The sequence below is a fragment of the Rhinatrema bivittatum genome, chromosome 4, assembly GCF_901001135.1.
Source record: "Rhinatrema bivittatum chromosome 4, aRhiBiv1.1, whole genome shotgun sequence".
Lineage (NCBI taxonomy): Eukaryota > Metazoa > Chordata > Amphibia > Gymnophiona > Rhinatrematidae > Rhinatrema > Rhinatrema bivittatum.
Genome location: NC_042618.1, coordinates 450064308 through 450089509, shown reverse-complemented (window position 1 = coordinate 450089509; position 25202 = coordinate 450064308). Strand labels below are relative to the sequence as shown.

The 25202-nt window shown below is 47.0% G+C and overlaps 1 protein-coding gene across 1 annotated transcript in view; it reads left to right on the top strand.

The window, feature by feature from the left end:
• The window catches only part of C4H12orf29 (chromosome 4 C12orf29 homolog), a 60484-nt gene that overhangs the window by 13701 nt on the left and 21581 nt on the right, over positions 1-25202 (top strand). Inside the window, exon 5 of the mRNA XM_029601667.1 lies at positions 13850-14047. Within this exon, the coding sequence (XP_029457527.1) occupies positions 13850-14047 (198 nt within the window). The remainder of the gene's footprint in view (positions 1-13849; positions 14048-25202) is intronic.

Genomic DNA, 25202 nt, shown 5'->3' with positions numbered 1-25202 from the left:
ACTCGTTAGATTTTGCACAGCGGCCCCCGCCAGTGTTTCCTGGTGTCGCCGTGCGGGTTTTCCGAGAAACACCGGGCGTTATGGGAGACGATACATCGTCTGCAGGATCTCGGCGCGATAGTGCCGGTTCCGCTGCACGAGCTCCACCGAGGCCGGTATTCCATTTATTTCGTGGTTTCAAAGAAGGAAGGAACTTTTCGATTCTCGACCTCAAAAGTGTCAACAAGTGTCTGAGAGTCCCTCGTTTTCATATGGAGACTCTGCGGTCGGTCATCGCCTCGGTGAGACAAGGGGAGTTTCTCGCGTCTCTGGATCTCACAGAAGCGTATCTTCATATCGGAATCCTCGCAGAGCACCAACGATACCTCAGGTTCGCCATGATGGGTCAACATTTCCAGTTTCAGGCGTTGCCGTTCGGCCTGGCCACCGCCCCTCTGACGTTCACCAAGGTTATGGTGGTGGTAGCAATGCACCTTTGCAGGGAAGGGTTCCTAGTACACCCGTACCTGGACGATTGGCTGATTCGGGCGAAGTCGGAACGTCTTTGTCAGGAAGCAGTTCACCGGGTGATCGACTTATTGCAAAAGCTCGGCTGGGTGATCAATACGGCCAAAAGTCACCTGGTGCCTTCTCAGTCTCTGGAGTTTTTGGGAGCTTTGTTCGACATTCGGAGGGGAATGGTGTCCCTCACACAGGACCGCATGCTCAAGTTACAGAGCCAAGCTCGGCGGTTGTTAACCAAACCCATGCCAATAGTCTGGGACTATCTCCAAATGGTGGGGTCAATGACTTCCACGCTGGAATTGGTTCCCTGGGCTTTCGCTCATATGCTACTCTTACAGTCAGCATTGCTTTCCCGCTGGAATCTGGTGTCGGAACAATTTCATCTACCTTTACCTCTAACACAGTCGGCTCGGTCCAGCATGGATTGGTGGCTATGCCCAGTCAACTTGAGCCGTGGAGTCCCGTTGGCGGTTCCCTCCTGGACAGTGATCACCACGGATGCCAGCCTGTACGGGTAGGGGGCAGTGTGTCTCCGAAAGTCAGTACAGGGCATCTGGTCTCCGCAGGAAGCGACTTGGTCCATCAATCGGTTGGAGACCAGGGCAGTAAGTCTGGCCCTTCAGGCATTTCTTCCGCTGGTCCGAGGCAAGTCGGTTAGAATATTGTCGGACAATGCGACCACGGTGGCCTACATCAATCGTCAGGGAGGAACCAGAAGCCAACCAGTTGCATGCGAAGCCCGGCAGCTGATGGCGTGGGCAGAACGACACCTGAGCAGCATTGAGGCATCGCATATTGCTGGGGTAGAGAACGTACAGGCAGACTTTCTCAGTCGCAATCGTCTGGATTCCGGAGAGTGGGAACTCGCGGACGTCGCATTTCAACTCATCTGTGCCCGGTGGGGGACGCCAGCTCTGGACCTGATGGCGACATTCAAGAATGCCAAAGCTCCGCGCTTCTTCGCTCTGCGCCGGGAAACGGGAGCGGAAGGCGTGGATGCACTGGTGTTGCCCTGGCCGACGGATGTGCTCCTTTATGTATTCCCACCGTGGCCTCTCATCGGTCAGACGCTACGGCGCATAGAGTTGCATCCGATGTCCGTGATACTCGTTGCACCCGAATGGCCGCGCCGTCCTTGGTTTGCGGATCTCCAAAACCTGGCGCTAGAGGAACTCATCCGGTTTCCGTATGTACCGGATCTTCTTCATCAAGGACCCGTTTGTTTCGACCAGGTCAAATGCTTCTGTCTAGCGGCATGGCTTTTGAGAGGAGAAGGCTGAAGTCCCGGGGCTATTCGGATGCGGTCGTAACCACCCTTTTAAGGTCCCGCAAGGCTTCTATATCCTTATTTTATGTGCGTGTCTGGAAGGTATTTGAGACATGGTATCTTGATCGGGATGTGATGCCCACTCGCGCTTCTGTGCCCGAGGTCTTATGCTTTCTCCAGGATGGTTTGGCTAAGGGACTATCGTGTAGCTCCCTGCGGATGCAGGTGGCGGCTCTGGCGTCATTGCGTGGTCAGGTTCAAGGTGTGTCGTTGTTGTCGCATCCAGATGTGATTCGTTTTCTTCGGGGTGCTAAGCATTTACGTCCACTGTTACATGGCCCTTGTCCTTCCTGGAATCTGAATCTGGTGTTGAAGGCTTTGTGCGGCGCTCCCTTTGAGCCTATTCACAAGTCTACCTTAAAGGATTTGACACTGAAGGTAGTATTCTTGGTGGCAATCGTCTCGGCAAGGCGGGTTTCAGAGCTCCAAGCTCTGTCTTGTCGGGAGAACTTTTTGCGAATTTCGGAAACGGGGGTGTCAGTTCGTACAGTTCCCTCCTTTTTACCTAAGGTGGTATCTGCATTTCATCTTAATCAGACGGTTGAATTGCCTTCGTTTTCCGATTTGGATAGAGCGGATCCTTTCTATAAGGATTTGCGCAGGTTGGATGTTCGTCGGACACTGTTGCACTACCTGGAGGTTACTAACGCCTTCAGGGTATCAGACCATCTGTTTGTGCTTTGGAGCGGACCTCGTCGGGGTAATGCTGCGTCCAAGACTACTATTGCCCGCTGGTTGAAAGAGGCAATCAGTTCTGTGTATCTGTTGCAGGGTAGGTCTTCACCAGTGGGTCTTGAGGCACATTCCACACGTTCCCAGGCGTAGGGCGGCGACGTGGAAATCATTACACACATTTGCCCGACATTATCGCCTGGATGTTCAGGCTCCAGGCAGCGGGAATTTCGGTACAGGGGTGCTCAGAGCGGGACTCTCCGGATCCCATCCCATTTGAGGTAGCTCTGGTACATCCCAGGAGTCTGGACTGATCCGGGTACGTACAGGGAAAAGAAAATTAGGTCTTACCTTTGTTAATTTTCGTTCCTGTAGTACCACGGATCATTCCAGAGTCCCGCCCATTTATTCTGCTATGACAAGGGAGAGTCCGTAATGCTTGGTTTTTTCTTTCATTCTCAACTTCTTCCTGTCTTTCCTGTTATCGATGGCTCGGGTTCTGTTCCCGTTTGGGGGGTTGTTGAGCTGGTTCTTGTTGTTAGGTTACTGTATATAGTTAATTTGGTGTTTGATTGGGGCTTCATTCTGCTTTGACATTAAGTAATACTGCCAGACTGTAGGTGGCACCAGCCTAGATAAGGTGGAGTTTTTGTAAACTTCTGTCTCTGCCTGCTAGGGGGGGGGGGGGGCAAAACCCAGGAGTCTGGACTGATCCGTGGTGGTACAGGAACGAAAATTAACAAAGGTAAGACCTAATTTTCTTTTCTAGTCTCTGAACCTTGGTACGCTGATCCGATGTCCATTCCCGCCTCCAAGGGAGCTTGGGGAGTTGTGGCAGCTTGGCAGGTTAAGCAGCTTTTTGGCTAGGTCCCTCTCTCAGCTTTTGCTTAGATGTTGTGTGATAGGCTGCAGCAGCGTTCGCATGCTTTTCTGTGTCCAAGTCTTCCGTGAAACACTGTCAGTTGGCTTATGCTTGAATGTACGCTTAGGTGTGGGTGTTCGAGTGGGCGCCTACCCTGTACTGCATGTTGTACACCTATAATTTTTGGACGCTTTTTGGACAACCCTTGTTTTTGGCCGCCCTATCTGTGCTTGCTTGTGTGGATGCACAGCTGGGCACAGAATGGGCAGATGTTTTAGGAATGTGCTGCTAGTGGGGCATCTCTGCTTGGCGTATCCCCCCCACTAACTTGTATCAGCGCTATTTGGAGGTTGTTTTTGCTGAGCCCGCCCTTCCCAGCATGATGCGGGAATGGGTACGGAGGGAGATCTTTCAGAGGTGTCACCTGGTTTTGGGGCTCCCCTAACTGGATCATTAGCGGGGGAAGGCCTCTCAGTGAGCTCAGGACCGACACCCCCTGGTTTTGGTATTGGCTGCGGTGGCGTTCACACACTTTTCTATGTGCAAGTTTGCTGCAAAGCAGCTTGGTGGGTTAAGCAGACGTTTGGCTAGCCTCCGCTTGCAGGTTTTTGTGCAGTCGCTGACGTGGGAGGCCTAAGAGTTCAGAATTGCAGTCTGTGAATTCCTGCACACCTGGTGCTGCAGGTAAGCTTTGGAGTGTGACTACACCTGCTACAGGTCATGCTGCTAAGGACCCGGGTGGCAGGAGGGTGAAAGTGACGATTACTCCCTGGAGGGTGAGAACTTCCTCTGGGGACAATGTTGCATTTCTTTCATAGAGATGGGTTGCTGGCTCAGGTTGCCCAGGCACTGAGCAGTTGCTGGGTGCTGAAGCCAAACAAGAGTCCCATTTAGATTCCTTATGTGAAACATTATGGATGATATTCAAGAATTGATTGATCTTGAATGGGGCACGAGCCTTGGTAGCGCTGTGCCCCCTGGATCTGGCAGAGAGAGAGCAGTTGCGTTTTTTGAAAGTGGATGCACTGGTGTGTGCTGTCACCAAGTGGATGACTATACTTGTGGCAGGGTGAGCGACTTGAAGGAAGTGCAGGATAGGAGAATTGAGGCTATTCTTAAGCAGGTCTCAAGGCAGTAGCAATGAATTATAGATGGCCTCTTGCTGTTTCCTGGTGGATTGCTCTTCTTTGCGCTCTCTCAGGAAGTCAATGAGTCTGGTTTTAATTCAGGGCAGTACATTACGGCCTCTCCACCTGGATGAGCCCAATCTCATCTGATCTCAGAAGCTAAGCAGGTTTGAGTGTTGGCTATGGCTGACAAATGGGTGCCGAGACAATTCAAACTCTACTCTTATGAAATGGCTTTTTAAGGATCACTGGTTTGGGACTGAGGAGTAAAAAAAAAAGAAATAGCCAATAAGTGGGGTGAGTTCCAGGTTCCTCTGTTACCAGAGGATTAAAAGCAGGTGCCATATTCATTCGGCTTGATTCATTTTGCTGGGCATTTCAAACACTTTCGACCCTATGGAGGAGCGACTTTTCATAGAGCTTGACCTTTGGGTAGGTTTCAGTCCTTTGTCCCAGTCAGTCTGGATGGGGCACAGGCTTGAGTGGCGGTGCCCCCCTGAACACCTCAATGAGGCTGAACCGACCCATTGCCAGGAACAGGAGATAGGGGGTCGCCTGTCTCTGGAGGTGATGAGAGATGGCTATGTTCTGGAGTTTCTCAGCGTGCCTTGGGACAATTTCGTGACTTCTCCCTGCAGTTTTACGCAGAAGAGACACAGTGGAGTGTAAATTGTCAGGACTCCTCAGCTTGTGGACTGTGATACCAGGGCCCATTTCTCAAGATAATTCGGGTCGATATTCCTTCACCCCATCCTGAATCTCAAGGGGTCAACCGGCTTTTGCAGTGATTTATTCCCATATGGGAATCTTATGCTCGCTGATAAGAACAGTATAGTCGGGGGAATTTATTAAGTCTCCCTGGGTTGTCAGAGGAGTATCTGCATATTCCCATCCTGCTGGAGCATCAACCATTTTCTGGATTTTGCTGTTTTGGGGTGATGACATCACATTTTGAGTGCTACACTTCGGTTTGGACACTGCTCCTAGAACCTTCTCTAAGGTGCTGATAGTGGCAGTGTTGAGAGAGGATGACATTCTGATCCACCCGGTCCTCGACGATTGGCTAATTCAGACCAAGAGCTTTAAAAGAGAATTTTCAGGCCCCCATGTAAGGTGATCATCTTGCTGCAGAAACTAGGTTGGGGGGTGAACTTGGCCAAGAGCAATCTGCAGCCATCCCAGACACTGGAGTATCTAAGTATTTATTTTTGATATGAAGCAAGACAGGTGCCCCTGTTGAGGATCCGCATTCAGAACTGATGGCACAGGTGTGACTATTGATGGAAACAATACGCTCGGCGGGGTAGTCTTTACAGGTGCAAGGGTTGATGGCAGCCATCCGAGAGATGGTTCCGTGGACAAGGGGCATTGATGTTCTCTTCAGCACACATTGCTTATACATTAGAGTCCACAGTCTCAGAACTCCTTGATACAATTTCAGTTTCTGGTGAAGATCAGCATCCAACTGCAGTGGTGGTTGCAGGCGGATCATCTATTGAGGGGCATTCCCCTACGAACACCGGACTGGCTACTACGCACAATGGATACAAGTCTCCAGGGTTGGGAGGCTTACTGTCAGCAGTTCAAAGCACAGGGGCACTGGAATACAGAGGAGTACCTCTGGAGCATCAAATCGGCAGGAAGCCCGTGCTGTTTGGTTGTGATTCATTGACCGCTTGCAGGGTCGAGCGGTCTGAATAATGTCAGATAATCGATCGACAGGGAGGAACCAAGAGCCAGCAAGTGTCACAGGAAATAGCACAATTCATAGAAGGGGCGGAAGTATATCTTCAGGAGATCTCAGCCTTGCACACATTGCAGGAAAAGACAACGTAAGAGCTGACTTTCTCAGCAGACAGTGTCTGGATTCAGGAGAAAGGGAATGGTACAGCTAAGTGTACTAGCTCATAGTGGGCCGCTGATATTCCCATTTCTAGGCTTGCTGGCGATATCACACAGTGTGAAGGTTCCTCGCATCTTCAGTCGTAGGAGAGATCTGAAGTTTTTGGGGATTGATGTCCTTGTGCAGGAGTGGCCGGAAGTCAAGTTTTTATATGCCTTTTCCCTCTGGCCCATGTTGGGCTCAGTGATTTGGAGATTCAAGACACACATGGGGTTGGTATTCTGGCACTAGACTGGCCCAGGAGGCTGTGGTATGCAGATCTGCGAAGGCTTCTGATGGAATATCTTCTCTGATTATCAATCCACAGGGATCTGCTATGGTAGGGGCCTATTCTTTCCGAAGATCCAATTTGATTTTTGTCTTACAATGTAGCCTTTGAGAAGACTTGGTTGCGGAAGTGTGGGTGGTCCACTGCAGTGTTTTCTACCTTGCTTTGAGTGCGAAAGTTATTCACTTCCTTAGCCTATGTTCACATTTGGTGAATGTTTTTGGCTTGGTATGAGGAATGAGGGGTTCATCCTCATTCGGTTAAAATCCCTCTCAGTTTGGATTTTTGCAAGATGGGTTGTGTAAGGACTTAGCCTTTAATTCCTTGAAGGTACAGGTGACGGCTCCGGCCTTTTTCCAAGGTCACGTGAATGGTGACACCTTGTTGGCCTATCTGGTTGTGGCACGACCTTAAAAGGGTTGAAGCATCTTCGTACCCTCTTGTGGTTGCCTGTGCCCTTGTGGAGTTTTAATCTGGTTTTAGAATTCTAGTGGGTCCCACCTTCGACTGTTGCATAACCTCTTCTAAAGGATGATTTTTTTTGTGCATAGAGTTTCCGAACTGCTGGCTTTGTTTTGTCGGGAACCATGTCTTTGGGAGTGGTCCAGTTGTGAACTGTTCTGTTCTTTTGGCCAAAGGTGGTCTCAGATTTTCAGTACAATCAATCAACCTTGCCGTCTCTGGGCAGGGAACGAGAATTGAATGAATATTGCCTGTTACGGACTTTGGGTGTCAAGCGGCATATCTTGAAGTATTGGAGGTTTCTAAACTCAGGAAGACGGACTGCCTGTTTATGCTCCACAGAGGGAGTAAACTGTATGAGCTGGCACTGCTGGCTACAGTAGCCTGCTGGATTAAGAAGGTTATCAGGGCTGCATATATGAATGCTGAGCAGCCATTTCCTAGTTAGGTTAGGTTAGCGTGTTTTTTCTTACACAACTTCCATGCATTATCACCTGGATGTGCAACTCCGGGAGGGCACAGCCTTTGCGTCTGCTGTGTTGATTGGACCTTGAGCAGCCTCCCGTTCTGTTCAGGAGTAGTTTTGGTACATCCCACTGGTGTGGATTAACCTGTCTGAATGCTAAGAAATGTGAAATTACTACTTACCTGATAATTTTCTTTTCTTCCGGGGATTATTGGTATGTGTTAGATCCAGTTCCTAGGTTAGTAGTATTACACTCTATGTGTGACCTCAATGTTTTCCTGTTAATTGAATGACTGAATGGTTGTCTTAATGGTTATGATCATGTTTTTGTTAATTGTTCATATTTGGCTTTTGCAGAGAATACTGGTAGTCTGGTGCCAGTGTAGGGGTATATATTCCATGATGTCAGCTTTGCTCCGCCTCCATCTGCTGGTAGAGGTGCCTAACCCACTGATGTGGATTAACCTGTCCTCATTAAAGAATTACAAAGTATCCATCTGACTGATTTAGCTAATGGGATCCATCCATTTAAAGTATAACGTGATAGACAATATCATCTATGTTCCTGTACGTACCCGGATCAGTCTAGACTGTGGGTTATGCCTCCCTTCCAGCAGATGGAGACAGAGAAAAACTTGTAAGGCGCCCTGTAATAACCTGGTGCACCCTCTGCATCCCTTCTGTATTTCTCTGTCTCCAGCACATGAAGGTGGCAGAACCTGCGGTTCCCTCTTACATTCTAAATTTCTAGCTTTGGAGTCTCAGAAATCTCCAATTTTTTCCTCTTTCCTCATTAGTCTTTTGAATGGATCACATTTAAAAAAAAAAAAAGAATTATACAGGAGCTAAGGGAAAGTTTTTGATACTCCCTTTTTTTCTCTTTTCTACTTAAAAAAAAAATAAAATAAAGTTGCTTTTGGACCTGACAGTTCCGTTTGGATCTTTCAGTCTCAGGTAGGTCCAGCTTCTCTTCTTGTTAGGGACCTGCCTGGCCCGCGGGGGTTACGCTGGTGGTTCAGCCTCTTCCCCTGTGCTGCGACTGGCTGCCCTGAGGCGTTTTCTCCCAGCTAGCGCTGCCCCGAAGAAAGGTCATGTTCCTCAGCTTCTTGACTGCAGTCATTTTTCTTTTGGTGAGCGGAGGCCTTACCTGCTCCTGCCAGGCTTCTGAGGTGTTACTTTTTTCAGCGGTCTTCTACTCTGCCCCTATGCTGCGCTTGGCGCAATACTCAGCCTGTGGGGAGCCCGGAACGAGGCTGTCCCGCAAGGGAATTTGCCCGAGGTGCCTTCCCGGTGGGGAGGCTCCTCGAGGCTCACAGACCCAGCTTGCGCTGTCAGGCGCACTGTCCGTTGGGGGGTGGTCAGCCCCATTCCTGCCAAGCGTGGGAATGGCAGCCATTTTGTCATCAGGATCGGCTGTGGCCACGCAGCCAAATGGCAGCCTGGAAGTGGATTGCTCTCTCCCACCGCCTGTTTTAACCCCAGTAGACCCCCCCCCAATGCGGGTGCAGACCCAGGGCACGGTCCAGGGCAGGGCCCGGCTAATCCCCCTGCGGGGGCCCCTCCCTCACCTGCTTTTTCAGCTGATTTTGTCCTTCTCATGCATAATGCTTATTTGGCCTGCCTGCATCAGCAAGATGGCTCAGTTCCTGGGCCCTCTCCCCCAAAGGTGAGCAGATTGGATGACTGTCAAGATGGTGCTGGGGGTGCTCAGGGGTCCTCCCTGGTCCGGTTAGTGCCCTCTCCTGCGATGCCGAACCAGGCTCCCACGGATCCTAATCCAGACATGGGTGATTCAGTCTCCAACTTGCAAGTTGAAGGGGATGACCCCAGGGTGCTGCATCTTTTCCAGAAGGATGAGCTGGATCCCCTCATTCCCCATGTCTTGGCAGAATTGGATATTGATGCTCCGCAGGACCCTCCAGTCGCAAGTACAGGGACACCAAGGGAGATCCCGTTCTAGCGGGGATCTCCCTTGGTTTTTCCTTGCCACCCTATGCTGCTGCAATTGTTGTCTAGGCAATAGGACTCCCTGGAGGCTACCTTACGGGTCGGACGGGCTATGGATAAGCTCTATCCCCTTCCGGAGGAGTTCCTGCAGCTCCTTAAGGTCCCCAAGGAAGATGCGTCAGTGACGGCAGTCACGAAGAGTACGACCATCCTTGTGACGCGAGGAGCAGCTTGCGGGACCTACAAGACGGCAAACTGGAAGTCCACCTCAAGAGAGTTTTTGAAGTGTCGGCCCTGGGAGATAGGGCCGTGGTCTGCAGCTCTCTCATGCAGAGAGCAGGTTTGAGATGAGTACAGCAGCTCCTTAGTACCCAGGAGTTACCCCCAGAGGAAGCGCAACAAGCGGAATGCCTGGAGGCGGTAATAGCTTATGGGGCTGATGCCCTCTATGATCTCCTGTAAGTTTTGGCTCGATCTATGTTGTCTGCGGTCTCTGCTGGGCACTTTCTCTGGCTGCGTAACTGGTCAGTGAACTCTTCTTCCAAGGCGCAATTAGGATCCCTCCCTTTTAAGGGCAAGTTATTGTTTGGTGAGGATTTGGAGCAAATCATCAAGTCCCTGGGGGGAGAACAAGGTACACAAACTTCCTAAGGACTGCCCAAGGACTTTCAGGACGTTCAATTCGTCTAGAAACTGCTTCCGGGGTCAACGGCGTTTTCAGCAGTCGAGGCCTGACTCCCAAAAAAAAGCCGTCATCGCGATCTCAGGCCTGGTCACATCCCTTTCGAGGCAGTAGACCAGCACGGGACAACTTGTCGCAGAGCTCTGCTCCTTAGTCTACCCAATGAAGGGGCTCCGGCCCACTCCCCGCCCCCCAGAGTAGGGAGTCGTCTCTCCCTATTTTATGAGGAGTGGGTCAAAATTACTTCGGATCTTTGGGTTCTGGATATTCTACAGCACTGTTATGTTTTAGAGTTTGCTCGGCCCCTCAGAGACAGGTTCCTCTTCTCTCCCTGTGGCCATTGAGGAAGCAGCAAATTGTGCGTCTTACCCTCGACCGGCTTCTCGATCTTGGGGCCATCCTTCCGGTGCCTCCGGGGAACAAGGATTAGGCCACTATTCTGTTTACTTCGTGGTTCCCAAAAAGGAAAATGCCTTTCGTCCGATCCTGGATCTCAAGACCGTCAACAGAGCTCTCAGAATTCCCCGCTTCCAAATGGAAACACTGCGCTCCGTCAAAGCGGCGGTACACGGGGGGGGGGGGAGTTCCTGGCGTCTTTGGATCTCACAGAGGTGTATCTCCACATTCCCATCCACAAGGCTTATCAACGTTTCCTCCGATTCAAGATTCTGGGCCAGCATTTCCAGTTTCAGGCTCTGCCTTTCGGGCTAGCGACCGCTCCCTGTACCTTCACCAAGGGTGATGGTAGTGGTAGCAGTGGCTCTATGGAAGAAGGGAGTCCTGGTCCATACCTACCTGGACGACTGGCTTATTCGAGGGAAGTCTTTGGATCTGTGCCAGCGGTCGGTCGACAGGGTATTGAGTCTCCTAGGCTCCCTCGGCTGGGTGGTAAATTTTGCCAAGAGCAACCTGGCTCCCTCTCAGACGCTGGATTTCTTAGGAGCACGCTCGATACCAGCTTGGGCAAAGTCTTCCTGCATCAGGACCGAGCACACTCTCTCTCGTTTCCCAGGTGCAACGTTTCCGTTGTCTGGCACTTCCCACGGCGTGGGACTATCTGCAAGTCCTGGGATCCATGGCGTCAACTATAGATTTGGTGCCGTGGGCTTTTGCACATATGCGTCCGTTGCAGAGAGCTTTACTTTCCCGATGGAAACCGGTGTCGCAGGATTTTCAAGCCCCCCCTGCCAATTCCGAAACTTGCCAAGGACAGCCTGAATTGGTGGCTCAGTCTGGATCACTTGCTACAGGGAGTAGACTTGGAGATACCGCAATGGGTGATAGTCACCACGAATGGTTGGGGAGCAGTGTGTCAAACTCAGTCAGCTCAAGGGCAATGGACGAAAGAGCAAGCGAAATGGCCAATCAATCGCCTGGAAACCAGAGCAGTTCGGCTTGCGCTAAAGCATTTTTGGCCCCTAGTGCGAGGCAGGGCGGTACGGATCCTGTCCGAGAACGCAACTACGGTGGCATATATCAACCGGCAAGAGGGGACGAAGAGTCAGTACGTTTCTCGGGAAACGGACAAACTAATGCCTTGGGCAAAACAGCACCTAGCACGCCTGGCAGCATCCCACATCGCAGGAGTGGACAATGTGCAAGCGGAATTTTTAAGCAGGCAACACATAGATCCTGGAGAATGGGAACTGTCCGAGAAAACGGTGGCGCTCCTGATCTGTCGGTGGGGAGTTCCCCATCTCGACTTGATGGCAACTCAAAAGAACGTGAAGGCTCCGCGTTTCTTCAGTTGAAGAAGAGAGCACGGAGCGGAAGGGGTGGATGCCCTGGTCCTTCCCTGGCCTCAAAACATCCTGCTGTACGTGTTTCTACCATGGCCCCTAGTGGGAAAGGTCCTACGTAGGATAGAGACCCACCGCAGAGCAGTGATTCTGGTGGTGCCGGAGTGGCCACGAAGGTCGTGGTTTGCGGATCTAGTCAACCTTGCAGTGGATGGTTCGTTCCTTCTGGGCCACATCTCCTTCGCCAGGGTCTGGTATTTTTCGACCAGGCATATCGCTTCTGTCTTGTGGCCTGGCTTTTGAGCGGCGACCCCTGAGGAGAAGAGGTTACCCAGAGGAAATCATCTCTACCCTCCTACGAGCCAGGAAAACTTCCACCTCCGTTTCTTACATTCGAGTGTGAAAAGTTTGATTCCTGGTGTGCAGAGACTGGGGTTGCTCCTCGTTGCGCTCCCATGGCTCAGATCCTATCTTTCTTACAGAAGGGTCTATCTAAGGGCTTGGCGTACAATTCCCTTCGGGTTCAGGTGGCGGCCCTAGGTTCCCTCGTAGGTCACCGTGACGGTACTCCCCTGGCATCACATCCAGAAGTCTAGTTCTTGAAGGGGGTAAAACACTCGAGACCGCCTGTCCGTGCTTTGTGTCCCTCCTGGAGCCTTAACTTGGTGCTTCGGGTGCTGTGCGACCCGCCTTTTGAACTGCTACGGAAGGCTACTCTCAAGGATTTAACTTTAAAGACCATCTTCTTGGTGTCTATTTGTTCAGCCCGTAGAATCTCGGAAATTCAAGCTTTGTCGTGTAGGGAACCCTACCTTCGTTTCACAGACTCGGGTGTTTCTCTGACCACGGTTCCACCTTTTCTCCCAAAGGTGGTTTCAGACTTTCATCAAAATCATTCTGTAGAGCTACCGGCTTTTCAGGAAGAAGACTCCAGGGAGCTTTGGAGGCTTGATGTTAGGCGCGCTCTCATTTGCTATTTGGAGGTCACCAATGAGTTCCATTTGTTGGATCATCTCTTTGTCCGCTGGAGCGGACCCAAGAGAGGAAACAAGGTGACTAAAACTACTATTGCCCGGTGGTTAAAAGAAGCAATTTCTGCAGCGTACTTCGGTACGGGTAAGCGCCCTCCAGAGGGTATTAAAGCACATACCCTTCGTTCACAAGTGGCTTTATCGGCAGAAAGTCAGGCGGTGTCTCCGCAGGAGATATGTAGAGCGGCTACGTGGAAATCGTTGCACGCTTTTGCACGACACTATCATTTGAATTTACAACCTTCAGTTTTTGGCTTGTTTGGCAACCAGGTCATTTGAGCAGGGCTATCAGGGGCCCACCCTGTCTAGGGAAGCTTTGGTACATCCCACGTTCTGGACTGATCCGGGCACATACAAGGAAAAGAAAATTATTTCATTCCTGTAGTACCACAGATCAGTCCAGACGTCCGCCAGCTGTTATGATTTTTATTTTTCACACAGATAGCCAGCTCGAAGATACTACTAAGAAAATACAAGAATTCTCGAATGTTCGGGTTTTCCATTTGCAAGTTTTTGTTCTGCAAGTCAGAAACTTTCATTCTTCTAAGATAGCATGTATATAGTTCATATGCAGTTTGTTTGATCCATTCATCAATTGACAAGGATATTCTGCTTTGATATTCTTAATACTGAAGGGACGCAGAGGGTGCACCAGGTTATTACAGGGCGCCTTACAAGTTTTTCTCTGTGTCCATCTGCTGGAAGGGAGGCATAACCCACGTTCTGGTCTGATCCGTGGTACTACAGGAACGAAAATTAGCAGGTAAGGAATAATTTTCTTTTAACAGCCTTTCAGTTAATTTATCTTGCAGCTTTAGGTAGGGAAAACCTTAAGTTGTTGCATTTTATCTTCTTATAGGTTGGGTGCCTGTAGAGAAGGGTAACAAACAGTACTGCTGGCACTTATCTGTTATTAACTATGATGCTGAAGTAGCACTTGTCTTGAGACGCTGTGCTGAAGATTCTGAGGTTTTGGAAATCAGTGAAGTGCGCTTATCAGACCTATTAGAACAAACACTAGAACTTATAGGTACTAACATCAATGCAAATCCTTATGGTAAGTAGAACCACTTCTGGTTATTTGTTGTACTATATTGAGGGGATTGTTGAAAAAAGCATATGCAAGTATATTGGACACATGGTGTTATTTATTTAAAAATAAAAAGATTGAACTTGTGCTAATCCAACCTAATATTTTTATCTGAGGTTATTGAAAGTATGTACTGCAGCTACAACATGGAAACCGAAAGTTAGCTCTAATGATTTTATATGTTAAAGAAATACTTGAGCATGGATATCTGAGCAAAAGATCTGTGTAATTTGATACACTAATATTTCTGTTGTGAGTAGTTTAAAATAAGATGTGGCAAAAAATCTGGCTGCAATAGGTATCTTTCATGGGGAAAGGTCCTATCTTGGTTATAATGCATTTCATAATCATAAAACTGATTTGACTGTTAGTGTTAAGCTGGGCTAGTCTGGTGGCTCAGGTGATAGGTGTTGTGCACTGCTATGTGGAGGATTTGTACTTCAATCCCCCAAGTTGGATGTTCTCTCAGAGGGAGCATTCACAACCCTCAGTGGGGACGAAGTCATGGCCATTGCTTAAGGATGATACCTGGTGGTTGGATTCAGGGCCCATGATTGCAGGATACTGGCAGGAGCCTTGGTGCATGGCACATCCAACTGAGGACTCTCACTGCAGGAGAAAAGCTCCAGGGAGTTGCAAATGAAAGCTCATGGCACTAGATCTAGTTCTGGTCCTGACTGAGCTGGAAACCCAATGGAGCAGGAGGAAATAGTTGGGTCAAAAGGAGAAACAAAATTTACATAGAAACATAGAAATGACGGCAGAAGAAGACCAAACGGCCCAGCAAGTTTCACACTTTTTTTTTTCATACTTGTCTGTTACTCTTGGCTCTTAGTAACCTTTTCGTTCTATTTCCCTTCCACCCCCACCTTTAATGTAGAGATTAGTGTTGGAGCTGCATTTAAGTGAAATATCTAGCTTAATTAGTAACCGCCGCAATAAGCAAGCTACACCCATGCTTATTTGTTTACCCAGACTATGTAATTCAGTCCTTGTTGGTTGTCTGTATATAGATCCACTTTTCTTCATTTCCCCTGCCGTTGAAGTAGAGAGTTATGCTGGATATGCATCACCTCTGCTCCTCCTTTCCTCCAGGGTGTACATATTTAGATTCTTCAATCTCTCCTCATAAGTCATTCGATGAAGACCTTCCACCTTTTTGGTCACCCTTCTCTGGACCGCCTCCATCTTGTCTCTGTCTCTTCGGAGATACGGTCTCCAGAACTGACCACAGTATTCCAGGTGAGGCCTCACCAAGGACCTGTACAATGGGATAATCACTTCCCTTTTCTTACTCAATATTCCTCTCTCTATGCAGCCCAGCATTCTTCTGGCTTTAGCTATCGCCTTGTCACATTGTTTTGCCGACTTCAGATCATTAGACACTATAACACCCCAAGGTCTCTCTCCTGCTCTGTGCACATCAGCCCTTCTCCCCCCATCGAATACAGTTCATTCGGATTTCCACTCCCCATATGCATGACTCTGCACTTCTTTTCATTGAATCTCAGCTGCCATATCTTCGACCACTCTTCCAGCATCCTTAAATCCCATCTCATTCTCTCCACTCTTTCCGGCGTGTTCACTCTGTTGCAGATCTTAGTGTCATCCACAAAAAGACAAATCTTACCTTCTATCCCGTCCGCAATGTCGCTCACAAAGATATTGAACAGGACCGGTCCCAACACCGATCCTTGCGTACACCGCTTAAAACCGCTGTCTTTTCAAAGAGCGTTCCATTTACCATCACACACTGTCTTCTGTCCGTCAACCAGTTTGCAATCCAGGCCACCACCTCGGCACTCACTCCTAGGCTTCTCATTTTATTCACCAGTCTCCTGTGCGGGACCGTATCAAAAGCTTTGCTGAAATCCAAGTAGATGACATCGAGTGCTCTTCCTTGATCCAATTCCTTGGTTACCCAGTCAAAAAAGTCAATCAGATTTGCCTGACAGGATCTTCCCCTGGTGAATCCATGCTGCCTCTGGTCCATCAATTCTCCCGACTGTAGATAGTTCACTATTCTCTCTTTCAACAGCGACTCCATTACTTTTCCCACCACCGAAGTGAGGCTAACCAGTCTGTAGTTACCAGCCTCTTCTCTGTTCCCACTCTTATGAAGCGGGACCACCACCGCTCTTCTCCAATCACTCGGCACCACTCCCGTTTCTAGGGATCTATTGAAAAAGTCACACAGTGGACCCACCAGCACATGTCTGAGTTCCCTCAGTATCCTGGGATGAACCTCATCAGGCCCCATGGCTTTGTTCACTTTCAGTTTCTCCAGCTCTTCCCATACATTTTCTACTGTAAATGGAGTTTCATCTACTCCACTCCCCTCCAGTTTCTTGTTAACTAGGGATGGTCCTTCTCCAGGGTCCTCCTTAGTGAACACAGAACAGAAGTATTCGTTTAATATTTCTGCCATTTCTTCGTCTCTCTCCACACATTGATCCTTTCCACCTTTCAATTTCACTATACCACTTTGAACTTTTCTCTTTTCACCGATGTATCTGAAAAATGTTTTGTCACCTCTCTTTACCTCCTTGGCAATCCTCTCTTCCGCTTGACTTTTTGCCGTCTTGATTAATTTCTTCGTCTCCCTCAGTTCTACCAGATATTCTTCTTTATGCTCCTCCCTTTGGGATCTTTTATATTTCTTGAACGCTGTTCTTTTAGCCTTTATTTTGTCAGCCACCTCCATTGAGAACCAGATAAGTTTCATTTTTCTTTTGCTTTTCTTTACTTTTCTAACATATAGATTAGTTGCCTTGGTAATTGCTCCTTCTAGATTGGTCCACTGTTGCCCAATTTAAGTTGCCCATAATATGTTTCTACCAAAAGAATATTGGTATCAAAATAACTAAAAGCTGATCCTTTTTTTTTTGGGCGAGAAGGCAATTTTCATAACAATCTAGTTGTATTGAAACAGATTAATGTACCTAGATTACCCCCATCTGAAAATTTCCCCCTGGCTAACTAAAAGTATGCTCAGTCTTCCATAGCATTTGTACTTTTAGCCAGATTTCGAGGAGATATTCCCACATTTGTGTTTAGGTCAAGAGACAAAATAGCATGTGTACAAGACATATATTTCAAAGTCAATGTGCTAATTCATTCCTTCTGTCTGCCCACACAAACTAGCAGATGTGGTGACAGACCGAGGCCCATGCAAAAGCTCCTTCTGGAACTCTGCAATCGGGGGTTCTAGATGTTGCTGTTGCATGATGACTGGATCGCTCTTCTCCACCCAGGGATTGTGAATGGTGCCTCTCTAGTATCCTCAGCCCTGGCTGACAAGCAGAAGACCTTAGCTGGTAATGAAACACAGGTCCCTCTGTATGGTAGTGAACAGCACTGCCACTCTGCCAGCCCTTGAACTTTTTATTGCTTATTAACCTAATTTCCCATCACACTCTTGCAAATCTAAAGATGTTCTTGCCATCTATATTTTGTCTCATTGTGGTACACCAATAATTTGTATATTATGTGTTCTCTGTTTTCAGTCATTCTGTTTGACTTTTATATTATTAGTGTATGGTTTTAGCCCCCAGAAAAACATTGGTAATGTTTTCTTTTTTCTTTTTTAACAGACGCCTGCTATAGAGTCAATCTGCTCTCCTATATTATTTTCATTTTGCTCAACCCTCCCTTTAAGCTTGCCTTATGTACTTGCAATAGCATTTGAGATACCTGCACTTAGTTTAAGTTCATTCATTAAAGTAGCCATGTCTGAATTGGAAAATTGACTTCCTGGGCCTTGCAGATTTTACACCTTTTTCTTTCTTGTGGCTTTGGTTGTTTTTAATTCTTGCTATTAAACAGGATTGTCAGTTGAATTTAGCTGAAGCAGATGCATAGTTTGGTTGTAAATTAATACTACAGCTGACCAGATCAAAGGAGAAAATATTTTATTGGATAATTATGGGCATATAAGAGGTACTCTAAAATTTTTACTTCTTTAGTGAGAGTGAACAGACAAGTTTTAGGTTGCTTTGCCAAGATTATGTGACCCCCCTGCAGTGCTCAAATATAGCTTACTACTTTGGCTTCCATTTTTGAATTATTTTCTTCTTTTCTCTTGCAAATATATCTTCTTTGTTATTTCCTGGGTTTTCTCTCTGCCATGCTGGCTATTTTTCCATTCTTTTCTCTTGATAATGTGTGTCCTGCTATTAATTATAGCTCATTAAAGTTAGTGTTCCCTTCCTCTTTTAGATTTCATGAGACTTGCCCTTGTCTGAATGATTAACAGCATGCTTTTGTAGGCCTCAAACTAGTCCTCCTTACATTATAGTTAATGAAATCATGGGACTCCTTTCAGCACGGATCATTATGCATCTCTCCACAGGAGCTGATCGAGGTGTTAGTGCTGGAGATTTTCTCAGAAATTTCCATTCCCTGGTGCTTGAGTTGCTTCCCTCACAGCCTGTGCTTGTATGCTGAAACAGGTCAGGGTTCCAGACTAGAACAGATCCCAATTTTTTTGTAAACTTCAATACTGCCTTGCTATCTTCTGAGATTTTTGGGATAAATGGATATGTTGGCCCTAGTGAGACTATTTACTATCTGGATACACTTTAGATATTTGACCACCTGACAGTGCTTTTCCCTGCACTGCATGTTGTATAAATATATAACTTACATGTAGCCTTAGCATTTGTTCCTTCTACCTTATGATATACTAGGTAGTTGGCATGCTTACAATTCGTTGATCGATTGCAGGGTCAAGCAGTCGGCTAATGTCAGACAATGTGACGACAGTGACTTACATCATTTGCCAGGGAGGAACCAAGAGCTAGCAAGTGTCACAGGAAATAGCCCAACTCATGGAGTGGGTAGAAGTGCCTCTTCGGGAGATCTCAGCCTCTCACATTATAGGAAAGGACAATGTAAGAACCGACTTTCTCAGCAGACAGAGTCTGGACCCAGGAGAATAGGAATTGTCAAACAAGGTGTTTCAGCTCATAGTGGACCATTGGGGCCTCCCGTTTCTAGACCTGCTGGTGATATCTCAAAATGGAAAAGTTCCTTGCTTCTTCAGTTCCTGGAGAGATCAAAAGTCCTTGGGCATCGATGCCCTCGTGCAGGAGTGGCTGGAGGGCAAGCTCCAATATGCCTTTCCCCCATGGTCCAATGTTGGGCAGAATGATATGGAGGATCGAGAGTCACATGGGGATGGTGCTTTTGGTGGATCCAGATTGGCCCAGGAGGCCATGGTATGCAAATTTACGAAGGCTCCTGGTGGACTCCTATCCGATTACCGGTTCACAGGGATCTGCTACGGTAGTGTAGGTAAGTTTTAGGGGTTCAGGAGCCTGTCTGCTACAGGGCACTTCCGGTTCCCCTTCTACTTCTCTTCACAATCCTAAATTCAGGAAAAGACAACATTTTCTCCACAGAATTAGACTTTTATTTATCAGACTTTGTAGGATTAGCATTTAGAAGATAACGACACATGTCTCTAATATCCTTGCTACTAAGCGCCATTTTTCCCTAAAGAAAGTTCTGTATCTTGGGTGGTTTAAAACATGCCATAAACTTTAGCCTGCCTAATATATTAATACTTATAGCTAACTAACTTACCCCTGGTCCCAACTTCATGTGATTTTCCTTTGTTTATCTCTGAAGTAGGCTCTGGCTGAAGGTCTGGAGAACTGTCTGGGGAGGAGGCTTGCTTCCTGGTCTGGTACTAGCAGAGCTGCCGGGCCGTCTGGGGAGGAAGCTTGCTTCTGGGTCTGGTACTGGCAGAATTGCCGGGCTTTTCTTGGCTTCTTGCCGCCTCAGACTCTGCACCATGTCAGCTCCCACGAGAGCATTTCCTCTCTCCGGTCTCCTGGCCACACCTAGTCTTCTTCCTCTTTGATAGCAGGAGGTGCTGGGGCTGCTTCGGGTCTGCTCTCTTTTCTCCTTATTTGCCCCATCTTATACTTTCCAGATGATAAATATGTATAAGGTCGTGCATAATCATGTAGTGGGTGGAGCGTCTTTGCCACATGGCAGTTCTTTCCCCCCTCACCTTTTCCTTGGGGGGGGGGGTTTCCAGCCAATCTGGACCAGGGCTATCGGCCATGTCAGTTTTTCTCCATTTCAGAGTGCTCCTCCTTTGTCCTGGGTGGGGGCATCTCTGCCCTATGGACTTCCTTTGACCGGACAGTGACTTCTGCCTTTTGAGCTAATTGTTCCTCTGCCTTGGTTTATTTACACAGGAACTTGCAAACACACAGATCTTGATAAGTGTCCTTCAGTTCTTGTTTAAGGTTCTCATCTGGCAAAGCTTTTCTTTAGCTGAGACTGTTTTTGGCCTGTCAGCATACTTGTCAGAATCCCTCTTTGGCTATTATGATTCATATTGGGTGCTTTCAATGGTTAAACATCTGAAATCTTCTTACAGCAGGAGCCTGTTCTTCACTAAGATCTAACTAAATTTTGTCATGGTATGGTCCTTGAGAGAGCTTGGTTGCTGAAGCATGGACATTCTCCCATGGTGATTGCCACCTTGCTACGAGCAAGAAAATGACTTGGATTGGCCACTGTTGGAAACAGGATACTGGGCTTGATGGACCCGTCGTCTGACCCAGTATGGCAAATCTTATGTTCTTCTTTTCTCCAATTCCTTAGCCTATGTGTGGGTTTGGTGAGTGTTTGAGGCTTGGTGTGAGGATCGAAGAGTTCATCCTTGTTTGGTTAAGATCCTGCTCATTTTGGAATTTTTGCAGGATGGATTGAGTAAAGGGTTGGCCCTTACTTCATTGAAGGCCCTTAATTCAGTTCATCCAGATATGGCTCATTTCTTAAAAGGGGTGAAACATCTTGTCCTCCCCTGTGATTGCCAGTGGCCTTGTGGAGTCTTAGTCTGGTTTTGGATTTTCTAGCAGGTCCCACCTTTTGACTGCTGCGTATCATTTCTTTTGAGATTACTTACCTTGAAAACGGTTTTTCTTATGGCAATTTGTTATGTGCGTAGAATATCCGAACTGCAGGTCTTGTCTTGCCGGGAACCATTTCTGCGAGTGTCTCCTGGGGCGATAAAGTTGCATACTGTTCTGTCCTTTTTGCCAAAGGTTGTCTCGGATTTTCATTTGAATTAATCAATTTCCATGCCGACTCTGGACAGGGAGAGAGATATGGATGAATATCACCTTTATGGTCCTTGGATGTCAAGAGACGTATCTTAAGGTATTTAAATGTTTCTGAACCTCTCAGGAAGATGGACCGGTTGTTTGTTTACTCCCACCATAGAGTGAGCGGGCATCGCTGGCTACAATATCCTGCTGGATTAAGGAGGTAGTCACGGTCACATATGTGGATGCTGAGCAGCCTTTGCCTAGTCAGGTTAGAGCTCAATCCATGGGGGCTCAGGCAGTGTATTGAGCTGAGATTAGATTGATGTTTCCCATCAAGATTTGCCAAGCTGCAATGTGGTCCTCCTTTCATACCTTTTCCAGGCATTACTGCCTGGATGTGCAGGCTCGGGAGGACGCAGCCTTTGCACGTGCGGTATTGATCAGACTGTGGGAAGCCTCACACCCTGTTCGGGAATAGGTGGATCCACATCAGTGGGATGTACCAAAGCTATCTGAATGCTAATAAAGGAGAAATTAATTTCCTTTTCTTTAATGAAGATAGGTGAATCCACCTTCCTGCCTTTGGCTGCCAGATGGTTGTGCTATTGTCCTCTTGAGTGACTGCATGTTCCAGGGGTCACTAGTGTCAGTCCAGTTCTTCCTAGACTAGTGTTATTACACTCTTTGTCTGAGCTCAGTGGTTTCCTGTTAGCTGAGTGCCCGAGTGATTGTCTGTTAATAATCAAGTTTTGTTGGTTTGTCCACAGTTGCCTTTTGCAGAGAATACTGGTGGGCTGCTGTCAGTGCAGGCGTATATATATCATGACATTAGCTTTTGGTCTGTCTCCATCTGTTGGAAGAGGTGCATAACCACTGGTGGGGATCCACCTATCTTCATTAAAGAAAGGCAAATTATCAGGTAAGTAGTAATTTCTCCTCCTAGGGGAGGTGGGAGGGTTTCATGAGAACTGACATCCTACTGTCCATTGGAGAACTGCTGTTACAGGAAACTTACTTCACTTTCTCTGAGAACAAGCAGGATGGCAGTCTTCACATATGGGGACTCCCAAGTTACAGGCTGCCTCAATTAAAAAGGAATAACTAAACAGTGGCAAAAGCACTATTTTGGGTGGCAATAAGCCAACCTAATATAATGAGTCCCCCCCCCCCTTTTTTTTTTTTTTGGCAATCTGACCAATAACAGGCTCTAGGAGGGAATAGCATTGGGTTCTACACCTTAAAGAGACTCTGTAGGACAGACGGCTTAAAAAAAACAAAACAAAAAACAAATAAACAGTTTTGCAGCAGGAACCCCTGCCAAAACAAGGGTGTGTTGTGAATGTGTGGCAAAAATCCCACTTCGAAACAAACTCAGTGAGAGCTCCAATACAGTGAGCTTTGACATGCACCACAAGATCCAGGTCCTCCTGGGTGAGAGAGAGGGCACAATTCACCAACCAAGAGAAATAGAACTCTTAGCTATAGCCATTACAGGTTTTTTGGTATCAAGAAGAAACTCAAATAGATTATTTGAGGATTTAGAGCACACCAGATGGAAGGCTGCAGATTATTTGTATCCGAAGAGTTACACATTGACTTTATGGATTAATGCACAACGTTAGTGACTAGAAACATGCACAGAAACAATTTACTTGAAAAAAAACTTCAAAGAAGATGTGGCAGACCCCACCTACCGAGTGACCACAAATAAAAACCTGACCCCCAGGTTAGATATGCCAGTAGTGCAGAGGCATGAAAAGAGCTTCTAACTACTGGGCAAGCACAATGCTGAGATCCCACGACACAGTGGCAGGCTGAGTGGTGAGCTTCAGCTAAGCCTGCCCAGTATAAAGCACATGTAAGACCATCCTTTGACAGATGGCCTTACATGTGCACCTGTTATGTGCAAGTGAAAATGAGTCGCATCGGTTAACCAAATGACATGTGAAAATGCAGAAGGCATTGTAATCAGGTTTCTGGTGAAACAGGGAAAAGGTTCCTGGACTTTTTCTTGAAGCCATTCATTTAAAACCATTTCTTTTCATATCATGGCTTCTCTTCTGAAATCTCTTCTGGATGCCAGAGGAGTAGGCGATATATTAACAGACAAGACTCCAGAGCTGCAGGGATAGAGAAGCAGCTCCTAAGCTGTAGATTGTTGGGCAGTTCCTGATGAATGTTCACTCATGGGGCTTTCACTTACTCTGTCTCAACTAATAAGGTCTAGCTTCTCCTCGGTATACATATGGCCATGTAAAACTGAGTGATTCGAATAAAATCTAATAAAAATCCCAGACACAGTCTAAGACACAGTCTAGGGTGAGGTTATCTTGAGGCAGAAGCCCAGGAACCTTCCTGTTAAGAGATGGAAGAAGTAATGCCACAGGAATTTGTACCTGTGGAAATCTGAACTCCTCCTCTGACCTGGGATCAGTGAGGGTCCTAGACCCAGGTTCAGTCTGACAATCAGGACAGACTCTTCAGCCACTTGGCAAAGGACTTCAAGCTCTACTGCTAAAAATATCCTTGTTCTTCAATAGAACCTGTTATACATGGTAGAATTAATATCTATATGGACATGGGGCCACTTTCAGTCAATAAACCCTCACAACCTTCAGGTTAACTCTTATTACCTTCCACAGAAGGAGGAAAGTGAAAGTCCCTAAGTGACCCCCACCTTGGATGTGGAGCTACTTATCCAAGCTTCCAACCTGAGGATGCATACAGCTATAGTTAGATTAAAGTATACTAGGCAACTTTAGAATAAATCAGTCTCACCAGGACAGTGTGCATCTTGTGGCTGAATGCATAGATATTATTTAAGATGTGGCGTGGATGGAACCATGCATCCCTTAACAGTTGGCATACAACCCAAACGTAACACTGACTTGTCTGGAATGGTCACAAAGCAACATCTTCATCTTTTTCACAGCAGGTGTTTGAAATGCACTCCCCATATGAGGGAAAAAAATCTTTACCCACTCCTTGGAAGCAGATTCCTACTAGAGGAAATCTGTTGCTAATGCTGCGAGATGCCACAACTTGTGACAGATTCCCACATATTTAGTGATATCCTGTCTGCACGAAGTAGCGCTGTTGAGTTCTCCACCCCAGATGGGTCTTTGCATTCAGTAGGATACTAAAGGATGGTTCAGGTAGAAAGCAGCTACCCAGAAGAAAATTCACCAGGAGAAGAGAGAATAAAAAAATCCTTTTCCCCGAGAAGGGAGTAAGGCACTGAGGGGAAAACATACTAATTGTTTCCCATAGCAGGCCTTAAGTAATGCACTTTCAGGATGGGACTAAGTTCTTAACTAATCAGCAGCATGTATGTAACTGGAGCCGTTCCTCTGCTTGTGATAAGTGTTTTGATATGGCAGGCAACACTGAGAAGCTTTTACATCATTTCTCAGAGAGCAATTGGGAAGAATATTGAATAGGGATACTCTGCTTTGATAGCCTGGGTACCCTGGAGACTCTGGTTTTAATTAAAAACTCTCATCTCCTTGAATACATGGAGGCAGTGATATCAGGATCTGTGCAATGAACTTGTGATCTAGTGAGCCCTCTACTCTGCATGAGAGTGAGGAACAGTCGCTTGACAGGTGGAGAGATGAAGGTAGGACACTCTTCTTCGCTATAGTGTTCTACTGGTAATAGAGCAAGCAGCTAGTGACCCTAATATTGCCAAAATAAACTAGCTGGTGTTACTAATAAATTAATGTTGCTAGTATTTACATTCTCATAATGTTTACTTATATTCAGTCATGTTTTTATTTAATTTGTGCATATATTTATTTATGAGAGAGGAAAAGACCTCAGCACTGGTTCTGACTGTGTATTTCATCAAGTCTAACACCAGTAGTCATTGCAATCATAGATGAGGAAAAACCTCTCTTTTTTTGAATTTTAGGTAAAATCTATTTTATTTAATTTAATCCTTAAAAGATCTTCAAGAATCTGTGTTCTCCTCAATATGTAGCCAAATGTATCTTCTTTTGTCTAATGGCTATAACAGTCCTTGTAATCACTTAGGGCCGGATTTTCAAAGGGTT